Genomic DNA, 19,414 nt, shown 5'->3' with positions numbered 1-19,414 from the left:
TTTATTTTAAACGATTTTGTACGGTGACCTTGAGTGTCGTGAAAGGCGCCTATAAATAAAATGTATTATTATTATTATTATTATTATTTAATTTCATATTATACTTGTCTTTACAACAAATGTATAGATTATTAATATCAATACAGAAGACCAATCCACTTTTTCACAAATCTTTAATTTCAAGTTAAAAAAGAATATACATACATTTACACAAATATATGTATTTTATCACCTATCTAATAATGTGCATTATACAGATACAGGCACTTTATAGAATAAAATATACAGCTGAACTCAAAAAAAAAAAAAAAAAAAAAAAAACATAACAAAGCAAAATACAACTATATTCTCTTCTAAGAGACCTTTCAGTCTTAGTACAGCACACACAATGCATATCAGAGTTACTACAACCTCTGGTCTGGATGAATCTAAGATTGACTGAGAAGAGTGTTCTCGTCCACGTCCTGGTTTGCATCTGTCTCCTGCTCATGAATGAAGCTGTAACGTCGATAAACGGATCCCCCCCTGCTAGTGTATACCACATCCACCTCATCTCCGCTATCTGGCTCAGGCACCCCGTGGGGCATGTTGATGCTGGCACTGCCACTCAGTCTCTCGTAGCTCTGTTTCCAGCAAAGTCTCTTCCTGTCATGGGCCTTGACCAAGGCAAACACAGCCAGAGCCAACCCTGCCAGCATCAGGGCAATAGGCAAGGCAGCCGTGGTGTGCTTCATTGCTTTGGAGGACATATTCATGTCATTTTCCTCACCGTCTCCTGACTTGGGTTGGGGGGCCTCCACGCACAGTGCTACAACAAGCAAAACGCTGTTAGGAGATTGTTGCATCCAAACAATCCTGTGTGTGTTCTATATCTACCTGAGCGACTGTCACAAACACAGCAGTTGGTGTAATTCCCTCCAGCCTGGCAGCAGTAGGCACAACGGTTCTCCACGGCATGAAGAGCAGAATCGCGGTGACAAGTCAGACACTGGTCAGGTTTCGGTCCGGTACAGTGTCTACATGAGCTGTGACAAGGCTCACATGTTTCCTGCAATTGGACAGCTACCCTAATAATTATACTGAGCAAATATCAGCGCAATGTGTTTGTAATTGAGACTTTTTTTCTGAGTTTCAGCAGACAGTGTCATTTAGTTAATTTGTGTGACACTTACAAAAAGTAAGGTTTGACTTTAGCTCAGTTAATCATGAATATTCATTCATTTCAGTTTTATTCAATATAAAATTCATATTTTTTTGCTAGACAAAGCACACCACATGCAAATCACAAGTAGATCTATAATAGTATACCCCATTTAGAGGAGAATGAGTGAAATTTTAAATTTTATGATGGTGATAAATAGTATGTAAAGGAATATGGCACATGCGTCACAGTGCACCTCTTCAGAAAAGTATCGCCCCTCTTCACAGCGTGGATAGCAGACTTTGTCCTTCAGAGTGCTGCCCCAGTCGCACGTCACGCAACCTTGAGGCGAGGAGTCTGCAAACACACACACATTACATACACATAATGCATGTAAGTCAAACGTGAATGCCCAATATTGACACATTTTGAAAATAAATACCACAGATGGACAATAGGCTGCTGTTGAGCTGCACAAACGAAACCAAATGACCGACAAATCTATCAATACAAATATTCCAGAGAACAGTCATTTCGTCTGTACCTGTGCAGGTCTGACAGCTGGTGTGGCACTGTTTGCAGATGTCACTGAGCTGATAGAAGCGTTGTGGGCAGCGCTCGACACACAGTTTGGTGCCCTGCAGCTCCAGGAGAGGAGGCGAACAGGCCCTGCAGGACTCGGGTCCCGGTCCCGTGCACCGCTCACAGGACTGGTCACATTTTTGACAGTGGGATCCCTCTTTGTAATACCTGAAGATAATTGTTAAATATCAGCATCTAAATATCAGTTGTCTTAGTTTACACACTTCCGCTATCTCTGCTACATTTATCTCACATATTAAGTTAAGAACTATGATTCTGACTCTTTGTGGTAGCTCTCAGTTGACAGTAAAAAACAACAAACACACAACCTGTTTGGCAGAAATTATTATATATATACTGTATATATGATAAAGCTTTGTACCCTGTGGGACAATGGGTGACACACAGTTGAAGGAGACGCAGATGTCCTTGAGAACAAGTCAGGCAATCTCTAGGCGACACGCCAGTGCAGGTGGAGCAGACGTCATCACAGGGTAAACAGAATCCCAGCTCCTTTCCATCAGCTTCCTGCGTTGTGCTGTATGTACCGGCTGGACACTCACTCACACATGTGCTGTCTGAAAAACAGCAGAAGCAAAGTCATCATCTGAGCTCACTAGTTTAGTTGTTCCAATGAATGTTTTGATGTAAAATCTGCCTTACATGCACATTACCATCATGATTCGATTTCATTTTTATTGCTTTTTAGCCTGAATTTGCTAACTATTCTTAGGAAATTTGTCCTCATGCAGTTTTCAAAGAATACTACAGTTAACAAAATCTATAAATGCTTTTGTCATCAAAGTAAAAAAAAAGAAAGAAAGAAAACACTTCAGCATAATCAATTTGATCAAATTTGTCAGTAGATGTAGGGAGGTACTGGTGCTTATTTGAGACTGGGTCGTCTACATGACTATATCCTGATACCTACTCTGAACTCTGTAAACTAAACTGAACTGGAAACAATAATAAATATTAAAATATGTATATATACATTAAAAATACAAAACTATACTACCACTTAAACATTGGTAAAAAAATGCTCACTATGGAGGTACTTGGGGACAGCGCAGGTCTCGCATGTGTTGCTGCCCGGGCCCTCGCAAGAGTAACAGTGCCGGTGGCAGCTCATGCAGGTGAACTGGTCATCGTGCAGGTAGGTCCCCAGCGGGCAGTCTGTGTCACCTGTCACGCCACACAATAACGTGTTTGGATCCAGCACAAGTCCCTTCTCGCACTGAGTGCACTGGTTGGCGCCCGGGCCGGTGCAACTCATACAGGTCTGGTGGCACTCTGTACATAGTCAAACAGGCCGCGTTAATGTCACATCAGCACATTTACAAAAGAGGCTGTGATCACTATCATGTTTTAGAGGTAAGAGATTAGCATTTTAAGTACTAAGATACTGTATTCTACACTCACAGATAAATACTTGGAAAGTGATGCTGTTGTAATTCTAGACCAGGGGTGTCAAACTCATTGTAGTTCAGGGGCCACATACAGCGCAATTTGATCTCAATGGGGCCGGACCAGCAACACAATAGCGTATTAACCTAGAAATAATGACAACTTCAAACGTTTCCCTTTATTTTAGTGCAAAGAAGAACAAGTACATTATGAAAATGTTCGCATTTAATGAACTGTACTGTTACACAACAAGTAATGAGCAACAGGACATTTCTTAAGAATAAGAAGTGCAATTTCTGTTTAGTTCTAGGTCTTAGTGTTGTGTTATGTCCATTACTCTTACTAAAACAGTGTAAACCATAGGAATAACAGTTACTTTTATTGAAAAATTGCAGTTAATGTCTTATATCAATGTAATTTTGCACTTTACAAAATTCATCCTGCGGGCCAGATTGGACCATGTGGCGGGCTGGTTTTGGACCCCGGTCTGTATGTTTGACACCCCTGTTCTAGACAGTACTTTTCTGTCAATTAAAAGTTTCCTGTGTTTTAAGTTTGTTGTGGAAGAATCCAATTGTGTCACTTGTTTGATGACCTGTGAGTCTGTAAAGGATTTAGGCAGATTTTGCCTAACAAGCCTAAGCTTGGGGATCTACCAAGTATAAGGCTAGATTTATAGTTGTAAGGGATTTTGTTAATCACAACATTACCTCTTACATTACAATTTTAAGCACGGAGTTGGTCAGGGATCAAATAGGCAATGACATGTTGCTTTGCTCTGCTTTGTCTCAGTTTTCGTTTTCCATGCACCTACCCAACACTTAACATCATCCAGGACAATAAGAGAACAATTCTTCTTTCGTGTGTTATGAGACACAGCATAGTCAGAAAACAATGCTGTATTGCATGTTTAATACCATTTAAATATCTATCTCAGTCAGGTCTGTGAATCCAGAGGCTCACCTTGACACTCCATTGCTGCAAACTCGTAGTAAGTACCAGTGGGGCAGACCTTGGAGCATGCACCTTTATAGAGCTTGGGGGTGAATGTTGAGCAGGTCTCGCAGTCATCTGCCGAGGGCCCTGAACAGCTGCCACAGGTGGGGTGGCACTGACCACACCGTCCCTCCTCCATGTCCTCATAGTGGCCCGCGGGACAACTAGCCCGACACGCACCATTCAGCATCAAGTAGAGGAAACTGCACTCTGGCGAGAGATAATGAAGTTGTAACACACATTAGAGACTTTGAAGATGTGGCACGATGACCTGCGCTTCATTTAATGCTTCATTAATAGTTTGGAGAATTTAGAACTTGGTGCCACAAAGCTAATAACTCACTGAAACAAGTCCTGTCGTCCGTGCAAATGTCACAGTGGGGAGGACAGCGCCTGCAAGTACCGTCATCTGCAGGGTATGTCCGCAGCGAACAGTTGAGTCTGCACGTACCGCCCTCCAAGTAATGACCATCAGCACAGGACAGACACTGGGACTTGATCTCATCACATGTCAGACAGGAGCTATCGCAGGCTTCACATAACCCCTCTGCTGTCTCAAAGAAACCTCTGAGAGTTAAGTTGAGGATAAAAGAAAGTACAGTAAGCATCAGGACACATCACCATGATGAAGCTTTTTGTTTAACTTGGTTGGTTAAATTAACTGCTTACTCTGGGCAATTTGACCAGCACCGTCCCTGGTGCAGAAAAAGTTTATAAGTGCCTTTGGAACAGCTGATGCAGTTATCACTGGTGTCTACACAGGCCTCACAGTTTGGAGAGCAGTCCTCGCACAGCTGAGTGGCAGAGTTTGCATAGGAGCCGGACGGACAATGCTCTACACAAGAACTTTCCTGGTCCAGAAAATATCCTGTGACACAACAAACGCACAGACACATTGCACGATAAGATTTGGCACTGTGTTTTCATTTGCTGTAATGACCCAAAAGCAAATATTTGTACCTTGGAAACAAGAAGAACAATCCAGCGCCTGTGGGCCGAAGCAGGCCTTGCAGGAAGCATCACAGGTGTGACATTCACCATACTTCCCTGAAACAGTGAACACAGCACACAGTCTGTTTTACCTATTTCCACCACTAGAGGGAAGAAAAACAACTTATATCAACAGCGAACAGAAGCGATAAATCATGAGGTGGTAGTTGTGTATGAAGCTTGCAACAGATTACCTGGCACTGAAGGAATATATCAAGTGTTTAACTTTTCTTGGACCACTGTGACAACACCTTGTGAAAAATTTACACTCCACGCAAAAACAGGCTAAATTTAGAACGGCTTCCAGCTGGCATGACGCAGGAATAACTGGGGAGGACACTGAGTTATCATCATATACTGTTGTCCTCATAATTTTCTACATGTCTGCATAAACATGACTCAAAATGTCAGTGGATTTTCACACAAGCCCTGAGAGCAGTCAAAGAGAACCCACTTAACCAAATGAAACAGGAATATTATACCTGTGCATTTGTTTATTCTTTAAAATGAGCCAATATTACATATCTGTGAGTCGCAAAAGTAAGTGTGCCTCCAGGATTACGAGTTAAGTGTTTCCCATCAATGTAATGAGATGAGGTGTCATTCAGCAATGAACTGTGAATTATATCTATGAAACCTAAAAGAAAATGTCAGGACATATGTCCATGAGCTGAATCCTAAGAGAAACTGGGTCATGCAGCGAGACACCGACCACAAGCACACAAGTTGTCGTACAAAAGAATGGCTAAAGAAGAATAAAATTAATCTTGGGTAATGGCCGAGTCAAAGTCCTGACCTTAATCCAATTGAAATGTTGTGGAAGGACCTGAAGCAAACAGTTCATGTGAGGAAACGGACCCAACATCAGAACTGAAGAAACTAAAACTCCTCCAAGCCGCTGTAGACGACTGATCAGCAGTTACCGTAAACGTTTAGTTGCTGTTATTGCTGCACAAGGGTTCACATACTTTTGCAACTCATAAATATGAACAAATGATTAACTGAATATATAAACATACTATTTCTTTTTCTTTTATTGAGTTGTTTTTGTCTACTGTCGGGACTTGTGGGAAAATCTTTGTTTTGTGTCATTTTTATGGGAAAATGTTGAAAATTGTGAAGGCTGCGAAAGCTTTTGAGTAGCACCGTATGTCAGATTTTACAGGCTACAAGAAGAAAGTTGTTACCGGAATATGAAAAACACAACTTTGCAAAAAATACTAAAGCTACAGCACAGGACCTTTAGGGCTGTGACACACCAAGCTGACAGTCAGTTATTGGCCAATGTTGGGCCATCAGTGAGTGTCTGTGACCTTAGCTTTTGTCCTGCACTGTTGGCTTTTGTCCTGCACTCTTTTGGCATTCGGCTTAGTGAACCAATGCATGAGGAGAAAAAGCAGCGGTGATTAAAGCAAGCCAAAGACAAGGACGCACAATCACAGAAGACACATCTTCATCTCATTTGAACATTCTTATATCAAAACAACATAGTCATCTGCAAGCTGATGATTAGATGTACCTTACAACGGTAAGCAGTCAGTAGTGCCTCTCACAAAGAGTGTCTGACTGATTTATACAAGGATGTAAATAGTAAAACCAATGGGACAGAAATATAAATGTTCTGCTTGATAACCATGTAACCTTGGTAACAATGGACTACTGTATTGCAGCCCTGTCGACAGAGACATCTAGTGGAAAGCAGTCAGGTGCTTCAAGCAGAGGAGCCTCCATTAAAAAGGCTCTTGAAGGAAAGATGACGCATAGCATGCAGCACAGTGAGTAGGAGAATGTCCTTCAGCTTAGAGGTCCTTCTGCAGGGGTCAAGCCCCGGTGTCAGTGGCAAGTTCCCTAAAGTGTCCTTGAGCAAGACACCGAGTCCCTTCAAAGTCTTGCAACAGCGTATACTGACCTCTGCTGTCACCCAAAGAAGAAAAGCAATTATATCTTGTTATTTTATTATGGTACATGACTCCACTGTGAACTGGTGTGCCATTCTGTCTTTTGCTCATTTAATAACGTACATAAAATATAATGTAAACACCTTTCTTTCTTTCTTTCTTTCTTTCTTTTTTTCGAAGGATTAGTTCCACTTACCATCAAAGTACTCTCCTAATGGGCAGTTAACCTGAGGGCACTGTCCATGTAGAGGAAGATCCCCACCAAGACAAAGGTCACAGTCTGTTGAACGGGGACCGTGGCACGTCTGGCATGAGCTGTGGCAAGGCTGGCAGCGCCACCCACTGGGGTCACTGAATGTTTGCTGTGGACATTGTTTAATACACTCTCCCCCTGACACGACAGGCAGGCGAGGAAAGGAAGCAATTAGAATATTTTCTATTCCAACATTTAATTCGCTTTAACAATAGTATGCATACGCGAGTCAATACAGTAGATACTAGATCTATTTTACTGTACTGTAAACTGAAGATTTTCTGAAAGCCAGGCTATTTTTGAAGGAAGGTTCACTGCTTGTTACCAAAATATATCTAATATTATGCTAAAATGCTCTTTTAATTTGTAAAAATTAAGTTAAAGGGGAACTACTGCTTTTTACAACGTGGACCTTATTTCTAGCATAAAATACAATTGTTTACTCACATAACTTTTCTGCTATGTTTTTTGCAACATGGTTGAAACAAGCCGACAGTCAGGGGTGCACGCACCGCTCAGAGATGACATCGTCCAGGTCAGAAGACATCATCAAGGGGTCTGTAGGTCAATCTACAGACCCCGGATGATGATAACAGGTGACTCCGGACTCAACGGGGAATAGCATTAGCGTATCATAACAAAATATTGGTGAAATGAACAAGTTTCGTGGCAGATAATGCGTTATTTAGAGGCTGCATCTCCCAGTCACTCCCGCTACATGGATACACGTTGATCCAATTATCTCCTGAAGGAGTGCAAATAACACAAAAGTTAAACAATCGTATTTTATGCTAGAAATAAGGTCCAGGTTGTAAAAAACAGTAGTTCCCCTTTAAGTAGCTCCGACAGACCACGTGTTAGTGGTCCATTTTGTAGGATTTAGTGGCATCTAGCTGTGAGGGAGCAGAGTGCAACCAGTTGATTACCTCTCATCTCACCCCTTCCTTTCCAACCATGTAGGATGACATTTTAATGTAAGTCCTCTCCAGAATCAGTCAGTATTTTGTATTTTGGTTTGTCTGTTCCGCTACAGATGCGTGGCAACTCCTTTAAACCCTCCTTCTCTGTCTGGCTCTTCCAGGATCACTCTCAATTCCAAATCCGACTGCCCAGGCACAAAACGGTGACCTAGATCTTTTGAAAATGGACCTTGTGGCTCGAGAAGCTAGAGGCTGATTACCTGTGATAGACCATTCTGGCACAACGTAACCTCACATGACAATAAAAGACGTGCCTGTTCAAATATCTTTTTAATATCTTTATCTCCTGCTTTTGTTTACAGTCTCATAGCTTCTTGTCTCATACCTTTAGAGAACAAAAACACAATCCTAAGTCCTTTTTTGCATAAACCACGCATTTGCATATCTTATTTTACTGATCTGCTGACACGAACATGATTTGCAATCCAAATGAAGACTCGGGGTGCCGTCATTTGTCTTGAGCGAGGATGACTGATTACTCTCACACACAGACGCTGATTTAAGAGTATATTAAACACACTTTCTGGTTTGGTATAGGACAAAATGATCCTGTGAATTATTTGGTATGCTAGCAGAAAACAAATCATATACATGAATGATTGTCTTTTTTTTGCTACTGGTACCATTGATGAAGTAACCAGGCTGGCAGGCGAGGCAGTGTGTGTCACTCCTGCAGTCTTCACATGGCGATGAGCAGGGGAGGCAGACACCTCTGCCCCAGTCTTCATAGGTGCTCTGGGGGCAATGTTTTCGACACTGGTGTCTGAAACTGTAGGGAGAGGTTAATTCATAAGTCAAATCTATGACAATTAAACCATAACTAGGCTTGGTTTGAGGGTGTGTCAACGACTCATTGACTTAAACCGTCCATCACAAAGTAAAGGAGGTTATCATTATTTCCTAAAGTAAACATGCAGAACAAAACTGAATAAATATATATATAGAAAAATGGCTGATGACAACTGTTGTGATTGAATAGTCTGAAACCAGGGAAAAAATACAAAACCCACCACATGTAACAGGCAATCTCAACATGCACTGTGCCAGTCCACAGTCCACGGCACACCTGCAGCTGTATTGTTGACTTCAATAATAAACTCCAAAGGGTGCATTCAGTCAAACAACAGATGAGCAGTGCAAACAGAGAGGGAAATACAACACACTGTGGGGCTGCCTTTCTTCAAACTTGTTGTGGTTCTGTTTCTTTTTCCCAAGGCGGAAAGTTAATTGGTGTTTTATTTGGAGCCCAGAGGTGGGGTGATTTCTGTCATTAACCTATCCTATCAGTCCTTGGGGGCCTAGCTGAGCAATTAAATATGAGGCTACTGACCTACAAAGTCACCTAAAATAGTAGAGATTTGAGTTGCAAAGCTGTCACATGCAAAACATTAAGTCAAGAATGTCTCCTAGTTCAGTCTTTCTAGTCGTGGATAAGTTGTTTAAGCACATTTGCACTATATCTACGTTGTACATTCATTATTTTCCTATTCATATATTTTTCTGTGTACTTTGTATCATAGCAGTAGTAGATGTTATTATTGTCTATGTCGCTAATTGTGAAAGAAACAGGACCCTATCTAGGAAATCTGATCAAATTTCTCTAATTGCAGGAGAGAACTGAGTCGTTAAGAAAGTCATGTGAGCTTCAGATGTTCCTAATGGAAACCCAAACTCCCCGCCAGCTGTTTAGAACTGAAGTCTCAAACAAGTCTAGTTTCCTTTGTTCTGGCGTTGTTTTTGGATAAACTCCAAAGGAAAGTGGCTAAACGGGAAGAAACCACTATCTTAAACACAAAAACCGCTGCTGCCTGTTCCTACACCTTCCTACGCAACAGAATCTGACCACTGACAGCCCAAGCTGCGCTTCCTACTGCGTTGCCGTGGGTTCTGTGCAGAGATGCGATGGCTGTTTGACGAGGAACAGCTGGAGGCGCCACACAGCATCCATCAACTCGCTCACAATAGCAGCTGGTGCTGACCAGGCTCTGGCTCTTGCCAGGAAACGATACTCTGCTCAAGAATCTGCGGGATGTTTAAGAATCCCTCTGTGCAAATATTAGCCCATCCATTCCAGGAGAGCACATTTGCATTTCCAATGCAACTTTTGTTTAGGACTTTAACTCCATTAAACCAAACTTTTGGTTTTGCTGCACTTGCTTGGCTTGGAAAGTAAATGTCAATGAATACCAAGCGTCCAACAGGCTGTAATTCTCTCCCCTACACAGGAGTAACATAAGCCCCACCTATTCATACAAAGGCTGTCCAACATTTAACAGTTTACTTCTAGCAAAACCTCACATTGACGGAAACAAGGTTCTTTAATTTACGTTTCCTTTACTGTTGTTTGCTGTGCATGGTAGATCTTTTAAGAACTATAACTACAGCTATGTTGTTTTAAATCTCTAAAACCATAATTGGTTATGTAAAAGTAAAACAAGCAAGCGCTCAGAAAGCCTTTCTCGATCCATGTGGTTGTGGGTGCAGTGACTTAGTGGTTTTCCCTTTTATACATCTCTGCTGTGATTCACTTGAGCAGACACTCAAGATGGTGAACCCTATCTAGTCACCCTATCTATGTGGTCCACTTATGTGTCTTCTATTTCCCACCCCACCTCGCACATAACATAAAAACACACTCTGTCAAGTCTCTCTCGAGCCCAAACCAAGGCTCAGGTAACAGTGTATGAGTCCAAATGGAAGGTAACCTGACTCACACAATACCTGGAGGCCTAAACTCGGGGGAGGAATACACAATTGGAGGTCTGTTCAAGCTCTATAACCTGTTACACACTGGGTCCAATTGATAAGCTGGTGTAAACAGAAATCCAGGTGAAATGTCTTGTACAGTGCGGGAGCAAATGCTGCTGAACAATTTGTGGAATGGTGTGGCACTTTACCCCTCGCACAGCCGAGAGATTTACCCAACTCTTTATCGAGCGAGGCAATGCCAGCGAAAATATAAACAATTACCAGGTCGGTTTGAGGTTAATTATTTGCTGCGACCATATTTAATGGTAATGATTTAAAACTGCAGAGAAGGATTTATGAATAAATCACCGCACAATGCGAAATTACAGTATACTTTTTTCAAGGACATTAAGACACAGAATTGAATAGAGTTGAAGCAATTTGTCAATTAAAAAACAAATCTGCTAAAAGGTTAATGATAAAGGTTAATTAATTACGGCTCGAATGTTTAAGAACAAATGCCCCAAATCCTCTTATTCCACAGTTTCATATGAAACTATTTGCAAGTTGCCTTCATCTTCCGCAGATGTAAACGGAATATCTTTGAATTCTAAAAATAAATTTGAACAAACTATTTGCAAATGTCAAATTGAGCTCGAGGGAACTTCAGTAGGCATATTTACTATTTTTGAACATATTCAATTAAAGTAGAGAATAATGAACAGATTAATTGCTAAGGAAAATAATTTTACATTCCAGCCACCGTAATAAATGTTAAGAATCTCAATGAACGCACATTTGATTTTATAGTAGAATAGGAGGGAAGCAAGAAAAAGAAAAATCCTTATTGAAAGATGATAATAAAGCAAGAAAAAAAAAACTCACAGAAAGTAACCTTCAACGCAGCTGTTGCATATCTCAGGGTCTTCTGATTACAAAGGAGAGAAAGGTGATTCATTAGAATTCATAGAGAGAAGCAAACTGTATATCGCTGTTATCATCGGGGTATTAATATATGCTACTGAGCCTCATTACCACATGTCAACAGTGTTTTTACCTGTGGAGCATGTTTTGCAGCCCATTTCACAGTCAATGCACTCTCCTGTATCAGGGTCCTCCACCTGCCCTGAAAGACAGAGGCCCAAAATAACGTCAGACTCGCTCTTAAGTCACAGCCTACTCAAAATCTCTGCTTTACGTTTACCTATGTCGCACAGTGCTGTTTGGCACACCCCGTTCTGGAGTTTGTAGTGTTCCCGACATTTGGCACATATGTTGCCATCTGTGCAGAGTTCACAATTGGCTATGCAGGGCAGGCAGGCATAGTGACCCCTGTCAGGATAGAGTCCCCGGGGGCAGTGTGTCCGACATCGACCTTGGTGGAGGAAACGCTCCTGTCCATCTTCATCTGAGGAGGAGGAGGAAGACACAGAGGACTTGTTAACATAAAGATTACTCTATTTTCTCCTCTGACAAAGAAGCCATTAGCCAGCCTCTGAAAGTGAAAATTCATGAGCGTGCGAAGAAGGAAAGATGAAAGGACACCCACAGGGAAACTTGTGATTTCATTACATATGCATATTTAATAAAAACAGGAAACAGTGGCAACAACTGGAAGCCAGAAACATCACCATGAACCGATGGCTCCATCTCAGCATATACTGACTGCAAATAACAGATCCCAGAGTGAGGCTACTTCCTGACTGGTGAGGCTTCAACTAATATAAGCAAGGGTAATCAGAGGAAGATGAGAGATGAGAGCTGTAGGCAGAGACACAGTCATGTGTTGGCCCTAATGATTAATAACTCTGCCACCTGCCACTATAGCCTGGGCTGAGCTGTGGCACCTGCGGCATCTCCGGGAGCAGACGAGTTACAGCAGTGTCTCATCTGCACAGCACCGCACAGAGGATGTGTGATACAGGGAGGAGAGCGGCTGCAAGCTGCTGCTGCTGCTGCTGCCTTTTTACCATTTCTCTTCCAAGAGACTCAAACATGGCACAAAAATGTACAGGACACATACCGTATGAGTCAGTAAAAGCACATGCACGATTGTGGTGGCGAGAAAATGTATTCAAATAAGGAAAGAGAGGGAAAGAGAAAGTGAGAGGGAAAGAAACTTGCAGGTTTTGCAGGTTGAGCCCAGTGAGCTACAGTACCTCTAGCCTATGGGGATATTTTTCTCTCCCTCTGATTAACAAAGGCCCCATTCTGACATGATCAGATTACACTGTGAAAACTCGAGAGAAAAATGATCACACCTTCATTTCTTCCCTATTCCAAAGGTGGCCCTGTGACACAGAAATCAACAAGTGCTGCAGCCAGTCTGTGACTGTTTAACAAGAGTATGGTAAACCAGAACTGAATGCTTCTCCTTGGATACAAAAGCCCACCCTACCCCCTTTTTTTTTTAACTAACCATTACATAGGGCTGCTTTGAATGAGGAAAAAAACTCCCACTTTGTTGGATTAATGAGTCTGTGGCATGGCTTTGTTGCAATCTGGCGTTTGTGGGGCCAAAAGGACAACAGAAAAAAATAACAAGATAATCACGTGGACAAAAGCAAGCAATTTACTAGGCTGTATTTACACGTTTTAGACATATATATATATATATATATAGTCATAGGATAGCAAATCTTGGTTCTACTTTTTAAACTTGGACTACTGGAAATTAAATCATTTAAAACGCCGTTTTCATTTGTAAAATCCCCATATAGTATGTTTGATGTGTTAAAAAAAAATTGTAAAGGCAATCCTACTCACAAACTCCACAGGTTGTGCATTGAAACAGCTCGTGTCCGTCGCACTCCGAGCAGGTGGGATGACACAGGACACACTGGCTCTTCAGCAAAAACTGTCCGCTCGGACAGGGCGACGAGGGCTTACATCCACTCAATCCGACACAGAGGACGAGGAGGGCGAGGGACGAGACGGTGGGTCTCATGGCAGTGTGCGGCGGACTTCCAGCCAAAGTGGGGAAAAGCAGCAAAGCAGTCAGTCGGGGTGGGGGGACTGCCTCCGACGACGCAGTGTCCGTGCGGCAGGTACGCTGGCAGATCGATCCGAGGCTCTGACTGTGACACCAGCCCAGAAATAACTTGCTGGACCTGTTCGCTCAAGTGAAACACGGGACAATGAGAATGGACTGCGGTGAGGATTTGGTAAATGATCCTAATAAAATGGGAGAACAGATAGATAGACAGACAGATAGATAGATAGATAGATAGATAGATAGATAGAATAGCATTCATTCGTATATAAGTATAAATATATATGACAAGACACCCTCATTTACCTAATTTTATAATAATATTCTTTCACTAGTCGTTAATTGTCAGAGCCAGAACACACAAAACAACTAGTGAGTAATGTATTGGCGTTTTTCTTTCTTTCTTTCTTTCTTTCTTTCTTTCTTTCTTTCTTTCCTCTTCTACAATTTATAATTGTTTATACCTCCAAATCATAGTACTTTGGGTTGTATGTAGGCTATTCTTTATCCATTGTGTCCTGTCCAAGGTTTTGTAAAAGGAATAAAACATTACAGCATAACGATAGATAGATAGATAGATAGATAGATAGATAGATAGATAGATAGATATTCATCAGTATAAATATATATAAATGTGACACTACACCTTTATTTACCTACTGTTATAATAGTATGCATATATACATGCATATTTGCAGATTTGCAGTTGTTTATACCCCAATCCTAGTATTTTGTGTTGCGTATAGGATATTCCGAATCCAATGTTTTGAAAAAGAAATAAAACATTACAGCATAACTAGATAGACAGCTAGAGCAGATAGATAGATAGATAGATAGATAGAATAGTATTCACTTGTATAAATATAAATGAATGTGACACTATATTTACCTACTGTTATAATATATATGCATGCATACATGCAGATTTGCTGATTGTACCTCGGTCCTAGTTCTTTATAATGCATATAGGCTATTCCATAAACATTGTGTCCTGTCAAAGGTTTTTTTTTTAAAAAAATAAAACATTGCAACATAACTTGATAGATAGTTAAATAGATATATCAGTGATACTGCACATAAAGTAGAATACTGCGTGATTAGTCTAATGTTTTGACTAATCAGAAATCCCAATTTTTATTTCATAAATATTACCATTTTCATTATTCTGTCCTAATATAATGTAGCTTGCTAACAGCTACTAGCTTAGACTTTGTTATCTTCAGTGTGGTTTAAAACTTGGTGATATCTTTCCAGCAGGGGCACATTCTCTTTATCTTCTATTCATGCTGTTATTGTTTTTTTAAGGAAGTGAACCAGTGGACTGCTCAGATTCGGTCGAGAAACCCAACTTGTTTTTGCGCAGCGCCCTCTCGCGGCGCTCTGCCGGATGCGCTACCCGGGGCGCGTGCGGAGAGCCCGTCAGCGGCTGGCGTCACGCGGCGGCCGGAGGAGGCGTGGCTTCGTTCTGCTGCAGCGGAGAAACATGACATGAGGATGAGCGAGCGAGAGAGAGCGAGAGAGTGAGACAGCCTGGCAGGAATAAACGGTTCGTCAGAGGTCTGGTCTTGGAAACGTTACGATGGGGAGCAATGACTGAGAGCAGCACGGTAAGAGACGGACCCGGTCTCGTCTTGTTTATTTATTTATTTATTTTAGTTATCTCACAAAACAGCGCGACGGGGCTGGCTCAATTGATAGTGAACACAAAAGGCTGCCACTGCAGACAGGTGCACCTGGCTGTATGCGAGTACGTGCCTCGATGCGTTCAGCTCCAGGTTCCGTGCGATTGCCTCTTAATTTAGGTCGAAGGCAAATGCACCGAGGCCACAAATCTCATCATCGACGGTTCGGGATGAGGACGGTAGCCGGAGTCTTGGACTAAAAATGCTGTTGCTTAGTCACAGACCTTTGTGATGCATGGACATACAGTAGCAATGCAATGTAGCCTACATCTCAGACAGCTGTCTACGTTTGGTGGCACATCCCAACAAAATAGCACATTTCACATCTTCTTGAGGTTGTGAAGGGTTTTCTTTTTTTAACGTGACATGAAATATTGATCATCACAGTGTGTTTTGGGCCAAATGGCTTCACATGTGCATGCTGATGAAATATATAGCAGCTAGATGCTTCATATAGTAAATCACATATTGCTCTCACTTTTAGACGTTCATCCTGAAACACAGGAAGCTTCTTGGTTTTCTTTCTGATGCCCATTTGTTTGTTGTTGGCCTGGTTCACGGTATCCACTTGCCATGCCTTTCTGTAAACACTGTGGAGCCCAGTGATTCATTGCTATGGTATTTATAAACGTCCCCTGACCAAGATCCACATAATGCAACCTTTAATCTATTGTTTATACCAGCTGATATTTGAACTAGAGCATTAAACTCTTTGTAAGGTGCAAATTTGCACTAAGCTCAACTTCACAAGTCATCCGGCCGCCTGTTAGCCGTGTCTAAACGCAGGTTTTGGAGACGGGCAGCTGACAGTATAGGCGAGTGTGATTTGGAGGTAGCTGGAGTAGTCGGGGCAGAGTTACAAAGCAGGGCCCCGTGGCTGCCAGGCCAAGCCAGGCCATGCCAGCTCCGTAGAGGTCCACGGTGCAGCGGGGCACTGGGGAGAGGGGGCGCTTGGCACCTGATCAGTTACCACAGCGAATTCTGTTCCTGTCAGTGGCATTTAGCTGCAGAAAAGCAGAGCAGAGACGACGGTTGTTGTTGAACTCAGTTGGGCTTTCATGTCACCGAGGCAGAGCTGCTTTATCAAACCGCTCCTCCGCTGATAGAAAATGACATCCATTCGCAGACATCTGTGGCAGTTGCCCACTACCTGCTTCAAAAAGCCAAGACATATATGCTCATAAGGTGTCATTGTGTAAAACACAAATGTACTTATGTACACATTTTGCACTGTTTTTCACATAAATCCGAATTATTGAAACAAATAATCTCTTAGGTCCTAAGAAGCATTTGCGAACAGGGCTTAAATCTTCTGTTTCTTTCCAAAAGAATTCAGTGTCTCCATGTGTGATTCCCCCAAAGTTGAGTCCCTTAGAGGGGATGAAATGAGTCAAGTGCCCGTGGTAATCATGGCCCAATCACTGCCTGGCTTTGAAGTGGGGCCCTGTTCTTCAGACATCTCTACAGGTGGGGAAGCAATGTTAAGTGTTCTGTCTGCAGGCAGAGGGAGGTCAGCTAGAGGCCGTGGAGGCAGGAAGAGGGCCTCCTCTCCCACATCAAAACAGAGTCGGTTAGAGCCACTGCCCTGTAGTCCGGTCTGTCCGCAGGCCTTGACGTTGGATAGGTGAACGTTGAATCATTGTTGTGTTAGCGGAAATGTAAAATGTACCTCCAAATCGCAGACACATTCGATTGGAAGCCTTGTGCCATAAAACTGCGACAAATCCTCGCACCAGTACTCTCTTTTGTAATAAATGCTTCAACCACAGAAGCTGCTGGTTTGTTTACCTACAGACCAGAGCTCGTGTCTACATTTGATGTCTGAATCACTGACGAGGTGCACGCAGTTTGTGACCGTAATCTAAACGGATCCACTGAGGCCTTCGGTTCCTGACAGGACGCGTGGAAGCTTCAGCATTAGCCACTTCATCTTCGCGAATTAGCGGAGAAAGAAAAACCCTCCTCTCAGCCACAACGAGGACACGCAGTTCTCCCCGAGATAAGGAAGTGGCAGCCGTTCTGGATGACTGTGACGGGTTCAGACACCTGTCAGTCAAGCAAACACCCCCACAAACATAGTCCCGTTTCACTCTGAGTGTTGCCTTAATGAGCAGTTTGTCAGCTGATTTAGACGAAAGGCAGTGACGTTTGAGTCACATATATTTTTAGAGAGAGTTTTAGGGGCTCTCCCCTTGATATTGAATGTGGACGGTTTTACACAAGCTTTGGCAAAAGTCTCTCACTCTCACTTTTGATTCTTTGGTTTGATTTCTAAAACGACCTCTCAAAGCTTTGTGTGTTTTATCTGACACTCTAGTTTGAAGTCAGTAGATACTCTTCGTTACATTTAACCCAAACAAAATGACGATTTATACTTGCTTCATGCTAATATGAACTTTAATATATTTGGTTTTGAGGGTGAATCGATTCAGATTTATTGTAATATTTAGGATATCAAACCTAGATGTGATGTTCCTCAGAGTGTGTGTGGTTGTGGCTGTTGTGGTTGGTACCATCAAAGTTCTCCTTATTCTGAAAGTTTTGCAGCAGATGACGTTTGCATGTGAATCTTGATTTTCTTTCACCCAATGTTCAGGGTTGATCTTGAGATAAATAGATCACAGACTCTGCGGGTAACAGGTCTGATTCGGGCTTTATCCACACGCGACGCTGGAAGCAACAGGAGTTTGGATGTCATGTCAGGTTTAGCCAGGGAGCTACCCTCTGTGTCAGACCGTGAACGCGTGTGTACACATGTGTGTCTGCGCCTCTTGCACTTAATTGCATTTGTGTTGCTCCACCTGTCTGGTGCTGAGTCTGGGAGCAGGGAGGCTCCGGGAGACGTCTGCCATTGTTAACGTTCCCCTCCACAAGGTCTAGTGGGCACAGCCATCCCCTGACTGGCCTCGAATCAGCAAGGGAACAGTTTCTAAATCAAACAGAACGCTGTTGCACAGGATACCCTTGGTGACTCGATTTAGATTCATGCAGGCCCACAGCGTAGGTCATTTTCATTCATTCAGAAAAATAGGTCAGGCCTCCTTGTCTCTGCGAAAGCGCAGCTGCATTTGTCGGAAACTCGTCCATTTTGTCACACCTTATTTCCGTTGATGGAGATATTAAAACGCAGTAATGCAGCTTGGACGCGACCCCAAGAAGAGAGCGTCGGTGGTGCTGTTTTTTTCACCACACTTTTTACGCCCTTCCTTTTCTTAAGTAGAGAAAACAAGTGCTGCGCCATCTCTCGCTGTCACCTGCTCCAGCACGTTTCGTTGGATGTTCAACAAAACCCATTCGTGGAACGCCGTGGAGCAAAATTTGACCTCTGCTCCTGCTATTTTAATATTTCTCCCGTATTTGTTGTCTCTTCTCCGACTAGATGAACAAGATCTGAGATGACTCAACGGGGTCAAGAAGTGCGCCAGCTTTTGTGCACTCATCTTATGAACGTTCGGTGTGGGGGGGGGGACTTAGTTTTACGTCTCTTAACAGTCATGCTGTTGCTGCTGCACGTTCAGAGTTTTAATTTCCGAGAATATGTGGCGGAGGTCTGCTCTGATTATTTACCCTGCAGCCACTCTCTTCTGGTGCCTTTTCACGTACTTTCTCTGCTAGATTCTTTGATTAAAATCAGATTTAAATCAGTCTAATTCATTCAATTTAAAATGTTTTGCAAGTAGAGTGCGCGGGGACAGCGTGTACTAATTTGAATCAGATTATAGGTACCTCAAGTTTCTCGGGCAGGCAGGAGCGTTGCAGGGCGCCTCTGTTTTTGAGTGTGTGCGTGAATGAAAGGGAAGTTGTC

At 42.5% G+C, this 19,414-nt stretch overlaps 2 protein-coding genes across 5 annotated transcripts in view; one reads left to right on the top strand and one right to left on the bottom strand.

Moving 5' to 3' along the window:
• Positions 1 to 314: 314 nt before the first annotated feature.
• On the bottom strand, positions 315 to 9,181 carry LOC311495134 (proprotein convertase subtilisin/kexin type 5). Of its 4 annotated transcripts, none has more exons than XR_014699309.1 (9): positions 8,871 to 9,181; positions 7,211 to 7,405; positions 4,796 to 5,173; positions 4,094 to 4,693; positions 2,771 to 3,016; positions 2,106 to 2,301; positions 1,398 to 1,891; positions 877 to 1,048; positions 315 to 808 (listed from the first exon to the last, which is right to left on the bottom strand). XR_014699309.1 is itself a non-coding variant. In XM_084554479.1 (6 exons), exons 3-6 carry the CDS (start codon positions 4,314 to 4,316, stop codon positions 1,540 to 1,542), a joined length of 1,017 nt encoding a protein of 338 aa, XP_084410605.1. In that variant the 5' UTR covers positions 4,317 to 5,173; positions 7,211 to 7,405; positions 8,871 to 9,181; the 3' UTR covers positions 1,386 to 1,539. The 4 variants fall into 4 exon arrangements, 1 of the variants encoding a protein (XP_084410605.1); XR_014699310.1 differs by having other exon boundaries at positions 4,094 to 4,994; positions 5,087 to 5,173; XR_014699311.1 differs by lacking the exon at positions 8,871 to 9,181 and having other exon boundaries at positions 4,094 to 5,173; positions 7,211 to 7,414.
• A 6,224-nt stretch (positions 9,182 to 15,405) lies between these two features.
• Positions 15,406 to 19,414, top strand: part of otud7a (OTU deubiquitinase 7A) — a 38,359-nt gene continuing 34,350 nt past the window's right edge. The window contains exon 1 of the mRNA XM_084555291.1: positions 15,406 to 15,534. The gene's annotated coding sequence lies outside the window, so the exon portion shown is untranslated. The remainder of the gene's footprint in view (positions 15,535 to 19,414) is intronic.

This window comes from Chelon labrosus, assembly GCF_963514085.1.
Source record: "Chelon labrosus genome assembly, chromosome: 11".
Taxonomy (NCBI): domain Eukaryota; kingdom Metazoa; phylum Chordata; class Actinopteri; order Mugiliformes; family Mugilidae; genus Chelon; species Chelon labrosus.
Note: the sequence above shows the minus strand (reverse complement) of the source record. Positions and strands in the feature narration are given on the sequence as shown.